This window comes from Pecten maximus, chromosome 14 (assembly GCF_902652985.1).
Source record: "Pecten maximus chromosome 14, xPecMax1.1, whole genome shotgun sequence".
In the NCBI taxonomy this organism is placed as follows: Eukaryota; Metazoa; Mollusca; class Bivalvia; order Pectinida; family Pectinidae; genus Pecten; species Pecten maximus.
The window spans coordinates 29,754,430-29,775,874 of record NC_047028.1 but is presented as its reverse complement, the minus strand read 5'-3'; the positions used below and the strand labels follow the sequence as shown (position 1 = coordinate 29,775,874).

The 21,445-nt window shown below is 34.9% G+C and overlaps 1 protein-coding gene across 2 annotated transcripts in view; it reads left to right on the top strand.

Annotated features, from left to right (window-relative positions):
• Positions 1 to 161: 161 nt before the first annotated feature.
• The window catches only part of LOC117341976 (long-chain-fatty-acid--CoA ligase 4-like), a 31,111-nt gene continuing 9,827 nt past the window's right edge, over positions 162 to 21,445 (top strand). Inside the window, exons 1-13 of one of the 2 annotated variants that reach the window (XM_033903883.1) lie at positions 162 to 273; positions 5,589 to 5,757; positions 7,268 to 7,480; positions 8,729 to 8,906; positions 9,326 to 9,432; positions 13,128 to 13,269; positions 15,986 to 16,066; positions 16,799 to 16,868; positions 17,192 to 17,250; positions 18,603 to 18,667; positions 19,351 to 19,422; positions 19,836 to 19,975; positions 21,227 to 21,399. In XM_033903883.1, the coding sequence (XP_033759774.1) occupies positions 5,623 to 5,757; positions 7,268 to 7,480; positions 8,729 to 8,906; positions 9,326 to 9,432; positions 13,128 to 13,269; positions 15,986 to 16,066; positions 16,799 to 16,868; positions 17,192 to 17,250; positions 18,603 to 18,667; positions 19,351 to 19,422; positions 19,836 to 19,975; positions 21,227 to 21,399 (1,435 nt within the window). In that variant the 5' untranslated portion in view covers positions 162 to 273; positions 5,589 to 5,622. Of the gene's footprint in view, positions 274 to 1,190; positions 1,211 to 5,588; positions 5,758 to 7,267; positions 7,481 to 8,728; positions 8,907 to 9,325; positions 9,433 to 13,127; positions 13,270 to 15,985; positions 16,067 to 16,798; positions 16,869 to 17,191; positions 17,251 to 18,602; positions 18,668 to 19,350; positions 19,423 to 19,835; positions 19,976 to 21,226; positions 21,400 to 21,445 lie in introns of those variants that run through there. The other variant, XM_033903884.1, reaches the window with a different exon arrangement.

Genomic DNA, 21,445 nt, shown 5'->3' with positions numbered 1-21,445 from the left:
TGCAGATTAAAAACTCGCGAAGAGAACTTTGAATAAAACATAGGTTGTCATGGTTTTTGCAGGGCATTGAAAATATTTGAGTTTGGAAGTTTATATATATGTATTTCCTAGCAACACACATGAGAACGGAACGAAAAACAATATTAAATTGCAAATATAGTTTAAGCGTCTAAGAGACCCCGTTTGTAATCGTTTCCGGGTTTATCTGAGATCTAGAGCAGACAGACGAAAATCTTCGCACATATTTTGGAATACACAGAGGAGTTTGACAAGGTAATCTTATATTCTTTGTGTATATTTAAGTATTTTGATGTTCACGTAACATGATGCAGCACTGCCTTTAGTTAAATGTCAAAGTCAAAGAAGGTCATACTCGTACTGTACGTATTTATAAAAATCTTTCTGGACACTGCCTAACACTCCAATGTTTGTAGGCTACGTGATGAAATATTTAGTGTCGCTTGATAAAAACAACAGCATAACGGAGCTGTTCAGCAAACTCTTCTTCAATAACAGATATAATGGTCGTTGATGGAATAAAAACAAACACTATCCACCCCTATTTACCATCGTCATCATCATCATCATCATCGTCGTCTTCGTCGTCCTTATACATACGATATATGCAAAAAATGTATATATACTTATATATCTATTTGTTTTTGTGTGATTTGTAATTGATGATACATTTAGTTGAAATATTTATAATTAAAACACACAAAAATTATGAAGGGAAAAAATTAAACCAAATTAAGAAACCACTAATGAGCTACATGTATATTATTTAAATATATTATAGCTGTCATAACTTATTCTTGGAATACAGTGTACTTAACTATTATACACAAAATATATTTCTTCTTCTTGGAATCAGATTTTTTCACAGAAGTAAAACTTTAAGGCTATCTACAGTGTATTTATAGGTCTACAGCTGTGAATAAAATAACTTAAGTGTTTAGCAGGGAAGCATTAATTATAAAAATATCTTGCACAGTGATCAAAGAGCAAATGATACACATTATATATGTACCACGGTGATTCCTGTTCCAAATCATATAAGATAAGTTCTTTTATTGTGAAATGTACAGTAAGAAGATATTGAGTAAACTGAATTTGAATATAGAATTCTTCCTAGAAAAAATAAAGTTAAAAACGTGTAGCATAGTATCATGTAACTCATTACAGCCCCAAAAAGGACAGGAACCAGCAGGTCTGTAGAGAAATGTTTGACCTATATTTAATATCTGTAGACAGAGGAATTTAAAGTTATTTAATATTGATCAGAATAGTAGTAAATGTATATAGCTGGTATCTTATCTCTGTGCAAATAAATTCTCTCGCTTATCTTCACTCTCCAGCTTTATATAAAGTTATATCAAAAATATTATATCATCATTTTAAGTTCATCATAAAGAAACACTTCTGTTTTCAATTTGAGTTTTTGATTTCACACAACATAGACTTGAACTCATTTTAAACATTTTTGACACATAAATTGTCATATAATTCTTTTAAAATGATAATAAAACTGGATTCAAGCCCAAAATTGTTGTCGTTCATACAGTGAATATTGTAATTTTTAAAATTAAGTAAAAAAAATATTTTATTTCATTGATAAGAATTTTAGACTTGAGGGTACAAAATTTAGCTTTTTCATTTATATTCATTTATCAAATTATAAAATACATATGTATAGCATAAAAACTTGATTTTCATATATATATTATTCATTATTCCAACTCCATTCAGGATAACAATGCATGTGAACTTATTAATTTACTGTGCTGTATGTTGAGCCTATATATAAGTGGCTTATTTTTCCATTTCTGTTCATGATTACAATTATGTAGGATCATCAAGCCATTTTACAATCTGTCATTCTAGTTCACTTCATGGTTATCAAGATTAGTTTATAGAAAATGTTTTTCTGTGTCTGAAATTGTTCCACTTAATTATTTAGAATTTCCATAAAAGTTGGGGAGAATGCACACTTCATTTAAACACTTGCAGACCTCAATTTTTTGACAAAGAAATATTAAGAAATAATCATATTTATAAAGATATATTTATTTGTTAGCTTTTTATAAGCTAATAAAGCTGTTGGCTTTCAGGTGGACTAAATAGATTTCTGATATGATGAATATATTATATATATATCAATTTTAAAATTATTTATAATGATGCACTAAAAATATGGTAAAAAGACAAAGTGTACATTCAAAACGGGAAGGTTATACGTATACATTGCTGTATACCCAAGTGCAATAGGGAAATTGTTTTTATCATGACTCATACGCTCAAAAGATGAAGCTATAAAAGTGTGTCACACTTCACAGAAACATGACTCACATATCGACTGTTGGACTTCTAAGTATATATACTTAGAAAGTGTTAATTACATTGAGTAATGTTATCGGGAGGAGACACACATCGCATCCTTGATGCAAGTCTGTAATATGTGTTAGATACCTGCATGATACTATTACGCTCCGTCTATTGTTCTCAAGTTGAACAGGAGCCACTGGTGAATGGCTGGCCATCCCATACTTAGTTTTTATCTTCTGTAGCTGTTAGAATCAATTATTTCGTTGAGGTTATCTGTAATCAACAAACCATTCATCAAAAGTTGTCAACCCAGATCGTTTTAACTAGCAATTTTATAAACTTGCTAGCATTATCTGTTTATTTTTCACCCAGAGAAGGGCCAATTCAATCGATAATCAATTGGTTTATTGAACCACAGACTTTATATATAGATGGATATTTAAGTCTCTGAAGGAATATAGGACTTTTAGTTTTAGAAATAGCTATTGAATTGGATGTAAAAGTCCATTGATGCATTATTTTGAATACAATGTATATTGATTTCATTTGATGTAGCAAGAAAAGCAACAGAAAATCTAACTTAAGACTTGTATAATCAATAAGAAGCAATTCAAGTTCATTTGAAAGTTAATTGCTAATTGCATATACATGTATAGGTAAAATGAAAGTACAAAAAAGCTTTGGCCGATTCTGTGAGAGAGAATCGACCTAACAAATGAAAAGTTTAAAAGTAACATCCAATTGAATTACAATGTATAGGAAAATTTAATGTGTGACATTGGTCAGCTGATAAATGAATCAATGAATGAATAATAAATTAATAAGTACACTTATTAGTTTGACTGATATTTGATTTCAAATACTGTTGTCATCAAATATGGCTGCAAACAGAATGTTGCTTCAGGATGTAAAATTGAATAATTTACAGATGTTGAAGAAAGAAAGATTTGTGTCAGTGATTATGTTATGCATGAATATAATATTTATTTATTCATTAATTAATGTTTGAAATATAAGGGAAAAATATTTCAAAGTCAAAATATTATGATACTGTACAATGGTCTATTAAATGATATAATTTTTATCCCCCGCAAAACACGTTTGTAGGGGATATTAAATTGGGCTCCATCCGTCCGTCTGTGTGTCCATCCGAGATTCTTTTCCGGGCTATAACTCCATAACAGTTCAACGCAGCTCCTTGAAACTTTCTGTATATATCAGACTAGTGCCCTAGTTGTGCCTTTTGCTATTGCGGACCTTCCATTTTCGGTATTTTTTCTGTCACCATGGAAACTTAATCAAAAATAACAAATTACTGTTTCCTTTTGTTTCCGGGCTATAACTCCAAAACTGTTCAACGCAGCTCCTTGAAACTTTCTGAATATATCAGACTAGTTGTGCCTTTTGCTATTGTGGACCTTCCATTTTCGGTATTTTTTCTGTCACCATGGAAACTTAGTCAAAAATACCAAATTACTGTTTCCTTTTGTTTCCGGGCTATAACTCCAAAACTGTTCAACGCAGCTCCTTGAAAATTTCTGTATAATATATCAGACTAGTGCCCTAGTTGTGCCTTTTGCTATTGCGGACCTTTCATTTTCGGTATTTTTTCTGTCACCATGGAAACTTAATCAAAAATACCAAATTACTGTTTCCTTTTGTTTCCGGGCTATAACTCCAAAACTGTTCAATGCAGCTCCTTGAAACTTTCTGAATATATCAGACTAGTTGTGCCTTTTGCTATTGCGGACCTTCCATTTTCGGTATTTTTTCTGTCACCATGGAGACTTTATCAAAAATACCAAATTACTGTTTCCTTAATAACTCTTACTTTGAGCTATATATATACTTGTATTTGGGTTTTCATACCAACTGCGGGGCGCGGGGGATAATGCCAAGCTTTGCGGCTCCTTGTTTAGATATACTTGTTAATGAAATAATGTACGACCTACGTATACTATGTAGTATTGATATCGAGTGATATTTTTTTAAGTAAAGGTCATGCATCAACGTTTGTGCACTTACATTTTGCAGCCGGATGTGCCTTTCTTAATCTTTATTAATTAGCTCAGGACGTCACTTGAGTCATGGATTTAAGGGGAAGGAAGTTATAATGCTGTCTTCTGGTGTAGATATCATATACATCAGATTATAAAATTAACACAACTGATGTAGCTTGCTAATTAACCTGGTCTGTTCCCGGGAGAGGGGTTGATTTGATAGACCAACATTTTACAATTGATAGTACTTGTACATGTGCTGTATATTTATTCATGCTTGACTGACCAGTACCAGCCTGTAGTGGAGCTAGCTTGTTTCTGTTACTCAGCGTCTCAGGTAAAGGAAAAAAGAAAAAGAAATTATTAAGGTGACAGTTTTTAAGTAAATTCTGCTCACAGGTTGACAGTATATACTACATACTTGTCACATAAATACATATAATGACTATGTTACACAGAGAAAAGAAATAATCTTTCATACACTTAAAAAATTTAAAAATAAAATTTAAAAAAAAACATATCTATTTCCAAAACATTATTGATTCTGAAGACTGAAAGTTACGAAATATAGTGGTGGGGCATTATATCATTTCTTTTGGATACAATAAATACTAATTATTTACTCTAGATTCTAAAGAAAAGCTCACATTTTAGGATGGTGGTAATAGTAAATCAACTTAATAGAAAGTGTGAAGTACATATGTATATGAATGCATATAACTTTTGTTGTTGTATAAACATGTACCACAGCCTATTCATATTTCCTTTTAATCATAACTACTCTTTTTTAAAGACACGTAGCATCTTTAACGTATTATCATTTATACATATACATTGCATTCAATTGCCATGTGAGGTGGCGGTGGCCGTATGGTTAAGGTGTCCTGACACTTTATAACTAGCCCTCCACCTCTGGGTAACGAGTTCGAAACCTATGTGGGGCAGTTGCCTGGTACTGACTGTAGGTTGGTGGTTTTTCTCTTGGTACTCCGGCTTTCCTCCACCTCCAAAACCTGGCACGTCCTTAAATGACCCTGGCTGTTAATAGGACGTTACACAAAATAAACCAATCAATTGGTCTTGTAATAAATATAACAATACAGACAAGTAAATTGTTGAATTTTCAAGGCAATCCGTCCCTTTATCAAGACACAGGTAAGATACAAACATATATTGAGTAATTGTACATGTATGTGCATTGTCATTTGATGATCAAAATTGTTCAAGAGTGAAAATAATACAATTTTATATTTCATATTTCAGCAACTGCATGTGCTAGGTTACCAGAGAAACCAAGATGGCCGATGTCTGGGTATCTGCCCTTGTGGGTGTTCTCAATGTGGTGGCGCTCATGTACAACATCATTACATTTGTGCCCTATTACATCGTCAATCGTCCTGACATGAAAAGGAAACATTCCAGAAGAGTCAAAGTAAGTTAGACATCTCTATATCACATCTCAAAGCTACGTTGTACAGCTCAGTTGTAACAGGAACCAGATGTTTCCTCAATTGCAATATCTCAAGGACAGTCAAGTAATTTGATGTCAAAATTCATGTTCCGGTGTCAAATTGTTTTATTTCCTTATAGGTATGGAAGGATTATCAAATTTATCAGTTTGGTATTATAAGGCTATTAGTACGGAATAAATTTGAATCTATTTTCTTACCTTCTCATCAGAATTTCCGCATATACATAACTTATCCCACTGTTCATGTGTTATCAGCTTGTAACATCACAAAACAGTATGTACTAAATGGATAAAAAAAGTTATTTTATGTCAGCTGTATTTTTCATTAGATAGCTGGTTAGACAATTCAGTATTTTTCTCTTTTTTTTTCAACTTTGATCCTCGTACTAACTATTTAGTTGTAACTGATTAGTGCAATGATGAATTGGAGTAACCACTATACTGGTCATTGAAAACCATATTAGTTCAGTGGAATTAATGCTTTTAGTGCAAAACTGCTAAGATTATAGATTACTGATAATTTGCTTAATATCCATTTACAGTATATACAATGTATATTACTAATTCTAACACGATTCGTTTGCAACGCGTGTTTTGATTGGTTGCGGACCGACTTCTAATCTGCGATAGAACCATGACCTATCGTGTTAAGCCACGCCCCGTTTCTAATCAAAACAATATGGCGTCAAGTTCGACTCGTAGCGAAATTCAACACTGATCTGCACCATTTATGATTGATGACCCGTGATATTGGAATCGAAAGTGAAGAAATCGATTAGAATGAATTAACGAAATAAATTTAACAAAAATCGTTAACATCATTCTTACCGTCATTTATTGATTGAAACGTTCATTTCGTCCGTGTGTAAGCATCTAAGGTCAAGTAAAATCCGAAATGAAATGGAACAAGTGCACACAACTTCACATAACGGTTGAGCCTGTAGAAACACATCAACTCTGACTTTGTTAAAATGCACATGTCGTTAAGCATACTGCAGAGTAAATCCAAATATGTCTTTAAATCTTCGGAAACAGGACTTTCACAACAATCAAAATACCCCGCTTCATTAACATACAGACCGAGCTCTCGCCAGTATGGGCGTGGCCAATTGACCGACTTTGATAGCTTCTCTCTGATTGGTCAATCCGCCACAGTATGACACGTCACTAACGGAGGTCACAGCGTACTTGTAGCGCTGTAAAACAATGTTTCTAAATATATGCGATAGTAAACGTGTTAGAAAGGGGATAGTACGTTGTTTTTCGTGGCTATACTGGCGATTAGAACATGAAATTTGGTTTAAACTCTCGACCTATCGGTCTCGAGTTCAAACCAAATTTCATGTTCTAATTGCCAGTATAGTCACTCAAAACAACTTACTATCCCCTAATTAACATCTAGAAAGCAGTGTTATTCACCTAGTTGTCTTCCATACAAACCTATTTATGATGATCATTTTTGTGATTTTAGGCCAGATCTGTAAGCGGTTTACCTGGTGGACCATATAGAGCAGTTGACCTTCCAAGTGGTCAGTTGGTTACTTCCTGGTTTCAAGAATCTGATACTGTAGATGACCTATTTTTACGTGCCGTCCATTTATATGCTGCCAAACCTTGCTTAGGTACACGTGAACTTCTAAGTGAGGAAGATGAAAAACAGCCCAATGGACGAGTCTTTAAGAAGGTAATTTCTCTCTCCAACCGAAAATAGATTTTTCCAAAATTGTTTGTTTTATTTACTGTAATTGTGTGAGGAAAATTTGATTACCCCTTTGACACATTCTGATATATATATATGCCAGAGGGAAACGTCCAGCAAATTATCAAGGATGGAAATAGTGTATCAAGGATGATAATAATGAGTCAAGAAAGGCAAAAATTTTTCTGGGGAGATAATAATGTTCCAAGGGAGGTAATTAGGTGTCAAGGGAGGTAATAAATTGTCAGGGAAGATAATAATGTGTTAAGGAAAGTAGTTAGGTGTCAAGACACCGCTATAATTTGCCGAGGGAAATTATAATACCTCTTGAATTTTCAGAAGTTTGGAGAAACCATCTGAAACAATAATACAAATGTTCATTGATTTCATGGCAGCTTCTTAGTAAAGTTCCACAGAAATGAATTATCAATCAATGTAGATGTATATGCTGTGTATATTTTTGCCGCTTAAAGGGTCAATATATTTGCTTGAATGGTTGAATTGAGAGGATTTTTTAATATTGAAGAATTCATGACTCTACCTGAGTTAAGTGTACCACATCCAGTTGTCATTCCTCTAATCTTAGAAAGAAAGTCTTCCAGGAAAAGCAAATAATCAGCATACTCCATAACAAATATAGTAACAAATACAATAGATCTGCAGGACTAATCTAATCAGAATTATATCCTACATTTAATGCTGATTGCAATGGTAGTCCTATCAGGTACACAGTATGGTTTTAATGAGATTCCATGTTTGTACTGCCTCAGTTGTGGACTTAGTTGAGTATTCATCCTGCTAGGAAGGGCTTAGGCTATATATTATTGCCTCCTGGCCGTTCATCCCTGTGAAGAAGGGTTTAGGCTCTGTCTCCTAGACGTTGTCCTCTGTGAGGAAGGATTTGGGTTAATTCTGTCTCCTGGACGTTCTCCTCTGTGAGGAAGGATTTGGGTTAATTCTGTCTCCTGGAGAAGACATATACATAATGTACTTGAGGATTTTGAGTACTAAAAATCTGAGCCACTCCTTCTTAATGTTCAGCATTATTGGAAATGGAAAGACTGGTTCACTTGTCAGTATAATGAGACCTGGTGGGGGGGTGTTCTTCGGTGTCTTCTCTTGAAGGTATGTTAAACAATACAAAACCTAACCAACCCAACTACCTGAGGTTTACAATTTACATGTATAAATCAGTCGAAATATAGCAGTGTAACTGAAATAGAGATGTTGCAGGTTCTGATGGGCGACTACCACTGGATTACATACGAAGAAGCTTTCGGAAGGGCCACTAATTTTGGGAGTGGATTACTTGCCCTTGGACAGAAACCTCGCAAAAACACTCTGATATTCTCGGAGACGAGGGCGGAGTGGATGATTGCAGCACAAGCCTGCCTGAAGTACAACTTCCCAGGTAAATATTTATTGGTTTACTGTCCATTAATTGAGAAAGAAAAAAAATTAAGAAAATTGAGAATAGTTGTTATGGTATAGCTACAACAACATTGTATGTATGTACATTATAGGTGGAAGATTTTTCAGAAATATAATTTTTTAGAAAGTCTGTAATTATAGGTGTTAATACCATTGTTTTTGAGATTAGTTTTAAGCATTTTGTAATACATATATATCCATATCAATGTTAAAAAAAGCTTGATTTTTTATTTTTTTTTTTTTTATATTTCCAGCAGAAGCTTATTTGCCCTCCGTTTAAGTCAGAGTCTATGTACTAACTGTCCCCCCTTGGGCTTATCACAGGATAAATATGAGTAACTGTGTCTGTTTTTCTTTGGTCCGTTTATATATGTACATGGATCTGTTTGATGATTGTAGTTGTGACACTCTATGCTACGCTGGGATTGGATGCCATTGTCCATGGTGTCAACCAATCAGAGGTGTCCTATGTCATCACCAGCTCCGCTCTTCTACCAAAATTTAAAGTACGACAGGAATTAATAAGATATTGTTCATGAAGAACACGAATATTTCCTCGTTTAAATAAAAGCTATTGATTTTACATCATCTGGACTTCAAAAAATATTTTCTGATGTTTATTCTTATGAAGAGATTTTAGGATAAGTTTAATTTTGTTACATGTACATGTCTGGATATCTGTATTTAACATGGTGATGGGAGGAGGGTTGAATATAATAAATAAATTTATTTTTTAATATCAAATAATTGATTGCTATTTCATTAGCAGTGTATATAATATTTCCCAGTGATTTAGATAAACATTTCATAGCCTAAATATAATTTACATGATAGAGATTTCATTTTTTATCACATATTTCAGTTATATGCGAATTCTAGGAGAGTTGGGTATTTTCAAGTTAAAATTTACCCAAAAAATACAATTATAAGTCTTTAACAATATAGAATCAATTTATTCATTTGAAAGGAATTTGAAAACTGTCAATTATACAAAAAAAAAGCTTATGCCATAGTGCGGCGTCCGTCGTCCGGCCGTCCGGCCGTCCGTCAGTCCGGCGTCAACTTTTTCATTTAAACAACTTCTTCTCAATAACCAAGAGGCCCAGGAACTTCATATTGGGCCTGTAGCATACTGGGGTGAAAGGCTACCAAGTTTGTTCAAATAAATGACCTTGACCTTCATTCAAGGTCACATGGGTCAAATAGGCTATAATCTTCAAACGACTTCTTCTCAATAACCAAGAGGCCCAGGGACTTTATATTGGGCCTGTAGCATGCTGGGGTGAACGGCAACAAAGTTTGTTCAAATAAATGACCTTGACCTTCATTCAAGGTCACATGGGTCAAATAGGCTATAATCTTCAAACGACTTCTTCTCAATAACCAAGAGGCCCAGGGACTTGATATTGGGCCTGTAGCATGCTGGGATAAAGGGCTACAAAGTTTGTTCAAATAAATGACCTTGACCTTCATTCAAGGTCACATGGGTCAAATAGGCTATAATCTTCAAACGACTTCTTCTCAATAACCAAGAGGCCCAGGGACTTGATATTGGGCCTGTAGCATGCTGCGGTAAAGGGCTACAAAGTTTGTTCAAATAAATGACCTTGACCTTCCTTCAAGGTTACATTTGTCAAATAGGCTATAATCTTCAAACGACTTCTTCTCAATAACCAAGAGGCCCAGGGACTTGATATTGGGCCTGTAGCATGCTGGGGTGAAGGGCTACAAAGTTTGTTCAAATAAATGACCTTGACCTTCATTCAAGGTCACATTGGTCCAATAGGCTATAATCTTCAAACGACTTCTTCTCAATAACCAAGAGGCCCAGGGACTTGACTATTGGGCCTGTAGCATGCTTGCGTGAAGGGCTACAAAGTTTGTTCAAATAAATGACCTTGACCTGAAGTCAAGGTCACATGGGTCAATAGGCTATAATCTTCAAACGACTTCTTCTCAATAACCAAGAGGCCCAGGGACTTGATATTGGACCTGTAGCATGCTTGCGGTAAGGGCTACAAAGTTTGTTCAAATAAATGACCTTGACATGAAGGTCAAGGTCACATTGGTCAAATAGGCTATAATCTTCAAACTGACTTCTTCTCAATAACCAAGAGGCCCAGGGACTTGATATTGGGCTTGTAGCATGTTGGGGTGAAGGGCTACAAAGTTTGTTCAAATAAATGACCTTGACCTTCATTCAAGGTCACATGGGTCAAATAGGCTATAATCTTCAAACGACTTCTCCTCAATAACCAGGAGGCCCAGGGACTTGCTATTGGTCCTGTAGCATGCTTGGGTGAAGGGCTACAAAGTTTGTTCAAATAAATGACCTTGACCTTCATTCAAGGTCACATGGGTCAAATAGGCTATAATCTTCAAACGACTTCTTCTCAATAACCAAGAGGCCCAGGGACTTGATATTGGTCCTGTAGCATGCTAGGATGAAGGGCTACAAAGTTTGTTCAAATAAATGACCTTGACCTTCCTTCAAGGTTACATTTGTCAAATAGGCTATAATCTTCAAACGACTTCTTCTCAATAACCAAGAGGCCCAGGGACTTGATATTGGTCCTGTAGCATGCTTGGGTGAAGGGCTACAAAGTTTGTTCAAATAAATGACCTTGACCTTCATTCAAGGTCACACTGGTCAAATAGGCTATAATCTTCAAACGACTACTTCTCAGTAACCAAGAGGCCTAGGGACTTGATATTGGGCCTGTAGCATGCTGGGGTGAAGGGCTACAAATTGTGTTCAAATAAATGACCTTGACCTTCATTCAAGGTCACATGGGTCATATAGGCTATAATCTTCAAACGACTTCTTCTCAATAACCAAGAGGCCCAGGGACTTGATATTAGACCTGTAGCATGCTTGCGTGAAGGGCTACAAAGTTTGTTCAAATAAATAACCTTGAATGAAGGTCAAGGTCACATGGGTCATATAGGCTATAATCTTCAAACGACTTCTTCTCAATAACCAAGAGGCCCAGGGACTTGATATTAGACCTGTAGCATGCTTGCATGAAGGGCTACAAAGTTTGTTCAAATAAATGACCTTGAATGAAGGTCAAGGTCACATGGGTCAAATAGGCTATAATCTTCAAACTGTTTCTTCTCAATAACCAAGAGGCCCAGGGACTTGATATTGGGCCTGTAGCATGCTGGGGTGAAGGGCAACAAAGTTTGTTCAAATAAATGACCTTGACCTTCATTCAAGGTCACATGGGTCATATAGGCTATAATCTTCAAACGACTTCTTCTCAATAACCAAGAGGCCCAGGGACTTGATATTAGACCTGTAGCATGCTTGCGTGAAGGGCTACAAAGTTTGTTCAAATAAATAACCTTGAATGAAGGTCAAGGTCACATGGGTCATATGACTATAATCTTCAAACGACTTCTTCTCAATAACCAAGAGGCCCAGGGACTTGATATTAGACCTGTAGCATGCTTGCATGAAGGGCTACAAAGTTTGTTCAAATAAATGACCTTGAATGAAGGTCAAGGTCACATGGGTCAAATAGGCTATAATCTTCAAACGGTTTCTTCTCAATAACCAAGAGGCCCAGGGACTTGATATTGGGCCTGAAGCATGCTGGGGTGAAGGGCAACAAAGTTTGTTCAAATAAATGACCTTGACCTTCATTCAAGGTCACATGGGTCAAATAGGCTATATTCTTCAAACAACTTTCTCTCAATAACCAAGAGGCCCAGGGACTTGATATTGGGTCTGTAGCATGCTTGGGTGAAGGGCTACGAAGTTTGTTCAAATGAATGACCCTCGACCTACATTTAAGGTCACAGGGGTGAAATCGGCTTAAATCTGTAAACAATAATTTTGCGATAGCCAAGAGCCTCCTAGACCAGATATTAGGCCAATATAATGCTGGAATGAATGACTAGAAAATTTATTAGTATGAATAAACCTAGCTTACTATGATAAGCAGCATAGTATTTGTAGAAATGACCTCAATCAACTTCAAAGTTGCTGTAGAGCCAGGTGAGCGATACAGGCCCATTGGGCCTCTTGTATTAGAAAGCCTTTTATATTTTAACCAATAATCAGTTATGGATTTGCAGCCAATATCTTACCAATAAGTTTTTGGTTGTTTCTAAAAATAAAAAAATTCAAATAACAAATTCCTAAAATATATGCATGCTTTAGTTCACAGCTATAAAAAGTTTTCATAATCTGCAGGGTATCATCCACAAGATGCCGAAGCTAAGTCATCTGATCTACATTGGTTGTGACAGAATTCCTCAGATTAGTGATTTCCCGAGCCACGTCAAGGTGCTGTCAATGGCGGAAGTTGAGATGATGGGTGCCATGCCAGAAAACAGTAAGTTATACTCAACTGTACAAGAATATAATGTATAGATGGATGTCATGTCAGAAAACAGTAAGTTATACCCAACTGTACAAGAATATAATGTATAGATGGATGTCATGTCAGAAAACAGTAAGTTATACCCAACTGTACAAGAATATAATGTATAGATGGATGTCATGTCAGAAAACAGTAAGTTATACTAAACTGTACAAGAATATAATGTATAGATGGATGTCATGTCAGAAAACAGTAAGTTATACCCAACTGTACAAGAATATAATGTATAGATGGATGTCATGTCAGAAAACAGTAAGTGATACCAAACTGTACAAGAATATAGTGTATAGATGGGTGTCATGTCAGAAAACAGTAATTTATACCAAACTGTACAAGAATATAATGTATTATACATTATATTCTTGTACAGTTTGGTATAAATTACTGTTTTCTGACATGACACCCATCTATACATTATATTTTTGTACAGTTTGGTATAACTTACTGTTTTCTGACATGACATCCATCTATACACTATATTCTTGTACAGTTTGGTATAAATTACTGTTTTCTGACATGACATCCATCTATATATTATATTCTTGTACAGTTTGGTATCACTTACTGTTTTCTGACATGACATCCATCTATACATTATATTCTTGTACAGTTTGGTATAAATTACTGTTTTCTGACATGACACCCATCTATACACTATATTCTTGTACAGTTTGGTATAACTTACTGTTTTCTGACATGACATCCATCTATACTATAGATGGATGTCATGTCAGAAAACAGTAAGTTATACCAAACTGTACAAGAATATAATGTATAGATGGATGTCATGTCAGAAAACAGTAAGTGATACCAAACTGTACAAGAATATAATATATAGATGGATGTCATGTCAGAAAACAGTAATTTATACCAAAATGTACAAGAATATAGTGTATAGATGGATGTCATGTCAGAAAACAGTAAGTTATACCAAACTGTACAAAAATATAATGTATAGATGGATGTCATGTCAGAAAACAGTAAGTGATACCCAACTGTACAAAAATATAATGTATAGATGGATGTCATGTCAGAAAACAGTAAGTTATACCCAACTGTACAAGAATATAATGTATAGATGGATGTCATGTCAGAAAACAGTAAGTGATACCAAACTGTACAAGAATATAATGTATAGATGGATGTCATGTCAGAAAACAGTAATTTATACCAAACTGTACAAGAATATAATGTATAGATGGATGTCATGTCAGAAAACAGTAAGTTATACCAAACTGTACAAGAATATAATGTATAGATGGATGTCATGTCAGAAAACAGTAAGTGATACCAAACTGTACAAGAATATAATATATAGATGGATGTCATGTCAGAAAACAGTAATTTATACCAAACTGTACAAAAATATAATGTATAGATGGGTGTCATGTCAGAAAACAGTAAGTTATACTCAACTGTACAAGAATATAATGTATAGATGGGTGTTATGTCAGAAAACAGTTAGTTATACCAAACTGTACAAGAATATAATGTATAGATGGATGTCATGTCAGAAAACAGTAATTTATACCAAACTGTACAAGAATATAGTGTATAGATGGATGTCATGTCAGAAAACAGTAAGAAACATGTATAGTCACTGACAGTGGAAATGGAAGGAGTGGGGAGTTTCTAATTAAGAAATAATTAACGATGCAACAATACACGAGTCAAAGTTGATTATTTCTATTCTACCATGTACTGTTTAGTTATGAGATCGACCTCTTTCTAATAGAAAAAAAGCAAAGAAACCCCGAGAAAACCTTGTAATTTATTTCTGGAGTATTGCATTATTTGTTGATGAAATATACAGGCAGTACATTACTACGATCAAGAGCATCTATCATATGGCATTGATTTTGAAAAAAAAAGGATAAGGTCATCTGGCAATGAAGTGGTCGTGCAGTTATCTATGCTCAGGTCATCTGGCAATGAAGTGGTCAGTTATCTATGCTGAGGTCATCTGGCAATGAAGTGGTCAGTTATCTATGCTGAGGTCATCTGGCAATGAAGTGGCCAGTTATCTATGCTGAGGTCATCTGGCAATGAAGTGGTCAGTTATCTATGTTGAGGTCATCTGGCAATGAAGTGGTCAGTTATCTATGTTGAGGTCATCTGGCAATGGAGTGGTCAGTTATCTATGTTGAGGTCATCTGGCAATGAAGTGGTCAGTTATCTATGCTGAGGTCTTCTGGCAATGAAGTGGTCAGTTATCTATGCTGAGGTCATCTGGCAATGAAGTGGTCAGTCATAGTCTTTCGGATTGACAATCTGCTACTGTGAACAAAATTATTATTGTGTGTGATTAAATTTCGTGTATTTCGCAAGCAATTAAAATTTGTGAAAGTTAATCACAAGGAAAGAGTTCCAATCACAGGAACTGTAATTAAGGCCTTTTATGACTGTAAATTGTGAAATTAAATCACTGTGGATTAGTTGTTAGGAATGAAAACACAAAATTTATAAAGTCACTGCGAAAATAAGGTTTACATGTCCATAGGCATATGCTCAAAAATTGAAGTACGTACACCAAAATTATGTTGTGTAGGTAATGTACAATGCTTTAATTCCTAAGGTGTTGACATTTAATTTAGTAGATATAAGTACATGTATAACAAAAATAATAAAATACAAACTTTTCCCACATTGAACTTTTGATATATTTCAGTCCGGACACCAGTTACAAAACCTAAGCGAGATGATATTGCAGTGATTATGTATACAAGCGGCTCCACAGGGGTACCAAAAGGTAACGTATCAACATCATGTACTGCTGCTGCCGTTGTAACATATCCGTCTGGAATAGGCACTCATAGTCGACCATGATGTCATATTTTCATATGGAATAATTCCATATGGAAATATGGTTGACTATGCTTACAGAATCTATGTTTTCAAACTTTTCTGATCAACACAGAATGCAAGTTAAGCGCTTGAAGTTGAATTACCAAATTTTTCTCCCGTTTTCATAAGTAGCTTAACTCCTGTAAGCTTTTTGTCTGCTATGGTGTTGCTACAAGAAACATGGGACCTCACAGGAGTCCCAAAGGGTCAATTTTGATTGCCCTTATATTCTGGATTAAGAGATATGCTTCTGTATTAGAAAAACAAAGTTTCCTCCGATGTTCATCGGTCATAATATTATATATGTTAACTAATTATAAATTAGACCGACCGACCACAAAATAATCCGGTCTCAGAAGGTAAAGTTGTAACCAAACCAGATCTGTAGTGTCTTGCATTTTAAGACATATTTTTCTTTCTTTATGTATACTGTAACTGTATTTTGATTTAATTTTGATTAAAATTAAGTCTTTAAATAAGCTGAATAATATCTTATGTAATTTGATGTGCATATAGTTTGCATTTAGGCATTGTGTTAACCGTTTAAACTTTTACCATTTTTGATATGTGTAAATAAACAATTTCATGCATTCAATTATTGAATTTGCTGAAGAAAATATCTTATTGGTTTTTACAGGCGTTCTTATCTCCCATGGCAACCTGATGTGTGGAATGGCAGGACAGATACAGAAGATAGCTGGTCTCGGGTAGGACAATTATCACTGTAATAACAAAGATAAAAAGATAAAAAATGTCTACAGAAATAGAGTTGCAACATATTCAAAAGAGTTTGTCAGTAGTGAATGATGTTCTCAACACCTCCTCCCCCCCCCTCCAAAACGTCAGTTCAGTTTTGTTATGCTTCATATAATTTTCTTTTGCTTATTCCTTCTTTTTTTTTTTGATAATTGATCACTTCCTATAAAGATACTTAAATCATTTTTTTTTCAAAGCAAAACATATATAGTATTGATTAAACTATGAGTAACTTCCTTCTGATTTCCTGAAGATCTAATCTGATTTATTTCAGCCTCAACGACACGTATGTGGGTTATCTTCCTTTAGCTCATGTCCTGGAGCTGGGTGCAGGTATAGCATTGTCATAGTTATCTTTTTCAGTTATATCCTACATGTTTTATATGCACCAGAATATACTTAATACTGAAAGTTATCTTCCCTTTATTCATGTCCTAGGCATCGGAATAATTAAAACTAAGTTATATGCCCTTGATGCTTACCTTAGGCACTAGAATATTTAAACGAAGTTATCTCCCCTTGATCTATATCCTAGACACTAGAATAGTTAAACGAAGTTATCTCCCCTTGATCTATATCCTAGACACTAGAGTAGTTAAACGAAGTTATCTCCCCTTGATCTATATCCTAGACACTAGAATAGTTAAAACCAAGTTATCTCCCCTTGATTTATATCCTAGACACTAGAATAGTTAAAACGAAGTTATCGCCCCTTGATTCATGTTCTAGGCACTAGAATAGTTTAAATTAGGTTGTCTTCCCTTGATTCATGTCTAATGTGCCTGAATGCGGTTATTTCCCCCTGATTCATACCCTAGGCCTTGTAATAGTTAAAAGTATAAGTTATCTCCTCTTGATTCATGTCCAAGATGCCTTAGACTCGTTCCCTCTTCAGTTACCTCCCTTGCTCATGCTACACAGAGAACTGGTAGCGACTAACCATCTTGAGTAGGAATTTCTACTCTAGCTTGTGCGTATCTTCATTACACATGTTACATAATTATGGAGATGGTTACTTCCTCTGAAGGCTGTAGCAGTCAGAGGTCAATGTCATAAGAGCATTGGACATATTGTTTGCACGAAGTCATTTTCAAAAATGAAAGTTAAGATCCTATTTATTTGTTTATCAACCAATTAAACAGTTATATATTTATTCTTGACACTGAAATCCATCAATGAGTGTGTATTGGGGTTTTCAGCATCTTTAATTAGCAATGCATACATCACAGGATATAAAGATGAACCAATGAAAAAATCAACATGTTTACCCACTATGAGTCATGTGTGAGTGAAGCTCTGCCCCAGTGGAGAATAGGGAACTAAGGGAGGGAACCCTTCTGTAGAGTTATCTCCCCTAGATTAATGTCCTAGGTTTAGTACAGGTATAAAATGGGCTAACTTCATAATCTGCCATCTAAACAGTTAGACTAGAGTTGTTGTTGGGTTTATGAATTGAACTTTTTGTAGGTTCTGACAAGATTTTCAATGCCTATATTTAAAGAATCTGCAGGACCATTTAATTTTTGCCTGAAATGTCACATTATGTTACAGTACCAGTTTGTAAAAATAAACACAGTACCAAAAATAGTATACATTACATTCATTAAAATAGTAGATATTCAGATTTTGTGGTTGTACCATCCTTGCTGTCATTATTTATTAATATATGTTTTTCATTTTGACAGAGTTGTCCTGTGTAGCATGTGGATCCTGTATAGGCTATTCCTCACCACTCACACTGACAGATCAGGTAATTCCTTATATTTACTTGTCCTAATGAGATCCCCCTTTCATGATTATTGACCATACTCCGTTTTCCCATGCAGTCCATGTCATTTTTTTTTTGCATTTCAATAATATTCTCATGTGTAGGATAAGTGAAAAATGAATCTATTGAAGAAAAAAAATCTTGAAAGAATTGTGAAATGAATTCTTTACATTCATTACATAGCCAGCTTTTTTCATGCAGGTTGATATCTTCAATTGACCTTCTGAAAAAATGCTGTCAAAGCAATTGCATTATGATAGCTACTATTACCTAATAGATTTCACCCTTAGGTAACAGAGAGTTTTGCCTATAAATCGTACATACTTTTCTGGGTTAAAACATAGTTCACTTCAATTGTTGCTTGTTAACATGAACATACTTGAATCGGTCATTGTCCTTCATGTAATGAGGTCGCTACTTCCATAAAAAAATACCGAAGATATGACAAAGACCCAAGTGGTTTTCCAATTGGGTTACAATTGGTAATATATGAGCTACATGTAGATCAAGACTGCCCTGCTTTTTATTTACTTGGACATCAACCAAGGATTGTTGCATTCACTTTTAATTTTACTTATAGATGGAAGTTTTTGCAGAACTGGGGCTTCCACTGTTCAGTGAATTGATGAGTGCCTTGTTCTATTTTCTCTGATTTTTTTTAACAGTCCAGTAAGATAAAGAAAGGCAGTAAAGGAGACCTGTCAGTCCTGAAGCCATCGTTGATGGCCGCCGTTCCTGTAAGTTCTCTCCCTTTACATGTATCGGCCTGGTAATTATAAATAACTGGGACACTTACTGTACTGCTATATAATGTATACTGGGGCCGTCATTGATGGTGGCCGTGCCTGTAAGTTATCTCCCTTTACATGTATCTGCCTGGTAATGTTGAGTAACGGGGACAAGTTACTGTACTACTGTATAATGTATACTGGGTCCGTCATTGATTGCTGCTGTGTCTATAATTTATCTCCCTTTATATGCCTGATAATGATGAGAAACGTAGACAAGTTTCTTTACTACTGTTTAATATATACTTGGTAAACTACTTGTTTATTATTATTTTGAATAGGATTGAAATAAGGTAAACACTTATTTTTGCATCACTTACAAAAATGTCTGAATATTTAGGGTATTAAAATTTTGGTTTCAGGTTATAATGGACCGGTTGTACAAGGGTGTGGAGGAAAAAGTTCAATCCAGGGGACCTGTTTTTAAAGCTGTGTTTAAGTTTGCCTATGATTACAAGCTCAAGAATCTTTTAAGAGGCTATGACACACCTATCTTGAATAAGTAGGTTACTAAAAACAGATCTCATACAATGTATATATAGTCCGACCAGAATGACTCCGTCGTGTTGAACTTTGATTAGCATATTGATTACAGACGAGTCTATAGTCATTAAGGGGAAATAGATGCTTTGTATATATACATGTATATCTGTTAGTTGTTTATAATGTAACAAACCTTATCATCAGCTGCATCATTTGTATTTATACTGGTCTAGATTTAGTGACAAAACTGTTAACATATGAACAATTGATCACATAGTTACTTGAATATGTGTAAACCATGCATCAAAAATAAATGATACAATCCCTGTGTTGTCAATATGAAATTGTAACAAAAACGAATGGTCCAAAACAGCACCCTGCTGGACACAGTAGTATTCCTAATCAATATATTTGTTAACACACCTGTGCACAAATGGAACTACCCACTTTGAATATTCCACGAAAAGGTCAATACGACAGGTCATTCTGGTTTGACTATACACAGCAGATACAACCAATGTTCATTGTCAGAAAATATGTACTGTACACTCTACTATTTCTGCAACAATACGCTTCCCTTACAATACGATATATATAATGATACTTGTCTCATGATATGATACGTATCACGAATCATTTATTTCGCAATTACATGTAACTGTAAGCAATAAAATAAATTTTTGCATTCACGGGACCCAAAATGATTCCAAACATGACATTTAAATGAAGCAGAGGGTTCTTTCAATTCTAAACAGTCACTTAACAAAAAACGCTTCTGTCACCATGCTGATTTTGGGGGATACTAATTATCGCGCTGAAAACTGATTCGGAAAAAACATTGCCATACAGTGATGCGAGATAAAAAATACTGTGAACCAAATCATGCCATTCACACTGCGATATATCATCCCATGGTTTACCATTGCAGCACGAATATGTACATCATAATTTTACTTATCAGAAATTCAGTGACTTCTCATAGTAGATTCTGAGAATGATCGGGAGATCAAAAGCTAATATTTTACCTTATTATGCATAACTTTCTTATAGTTATTTAGCTGAAAACAAGGCTCTCATTGAAAGAACAATTTAAACATCATGAAATTAATTTTGAACATGTAATAAATAATTCATGAGTATTTACAAGTAATATTTAGAATACTGGAGATTTTGTCTAACTATTAATCTGAAAAGACAATCTAACGAGTTTCAGATTTACTCGACTACCAAGTACTCATACTTTAGATTGGAATTTTGATCTGTGCTTCAGACTGATATTCCAGAAGATCCGCGAGCTGTTGGGCGGAAACATTCGGATGATGCTGAGTGGTGGGGCCCCCCTATCTGAACAGACTCAGCGATTCATGAACGTCTGTTTTTGTTGCCCTGTACTCCAAGGCTACGGCCTGACAGAAACTTGTGGTGCTGGGACCATTACAGAAGGTAGGCTTAAATCAGTGAGAGTTTCTGAGCAAAACTTAGATAAATT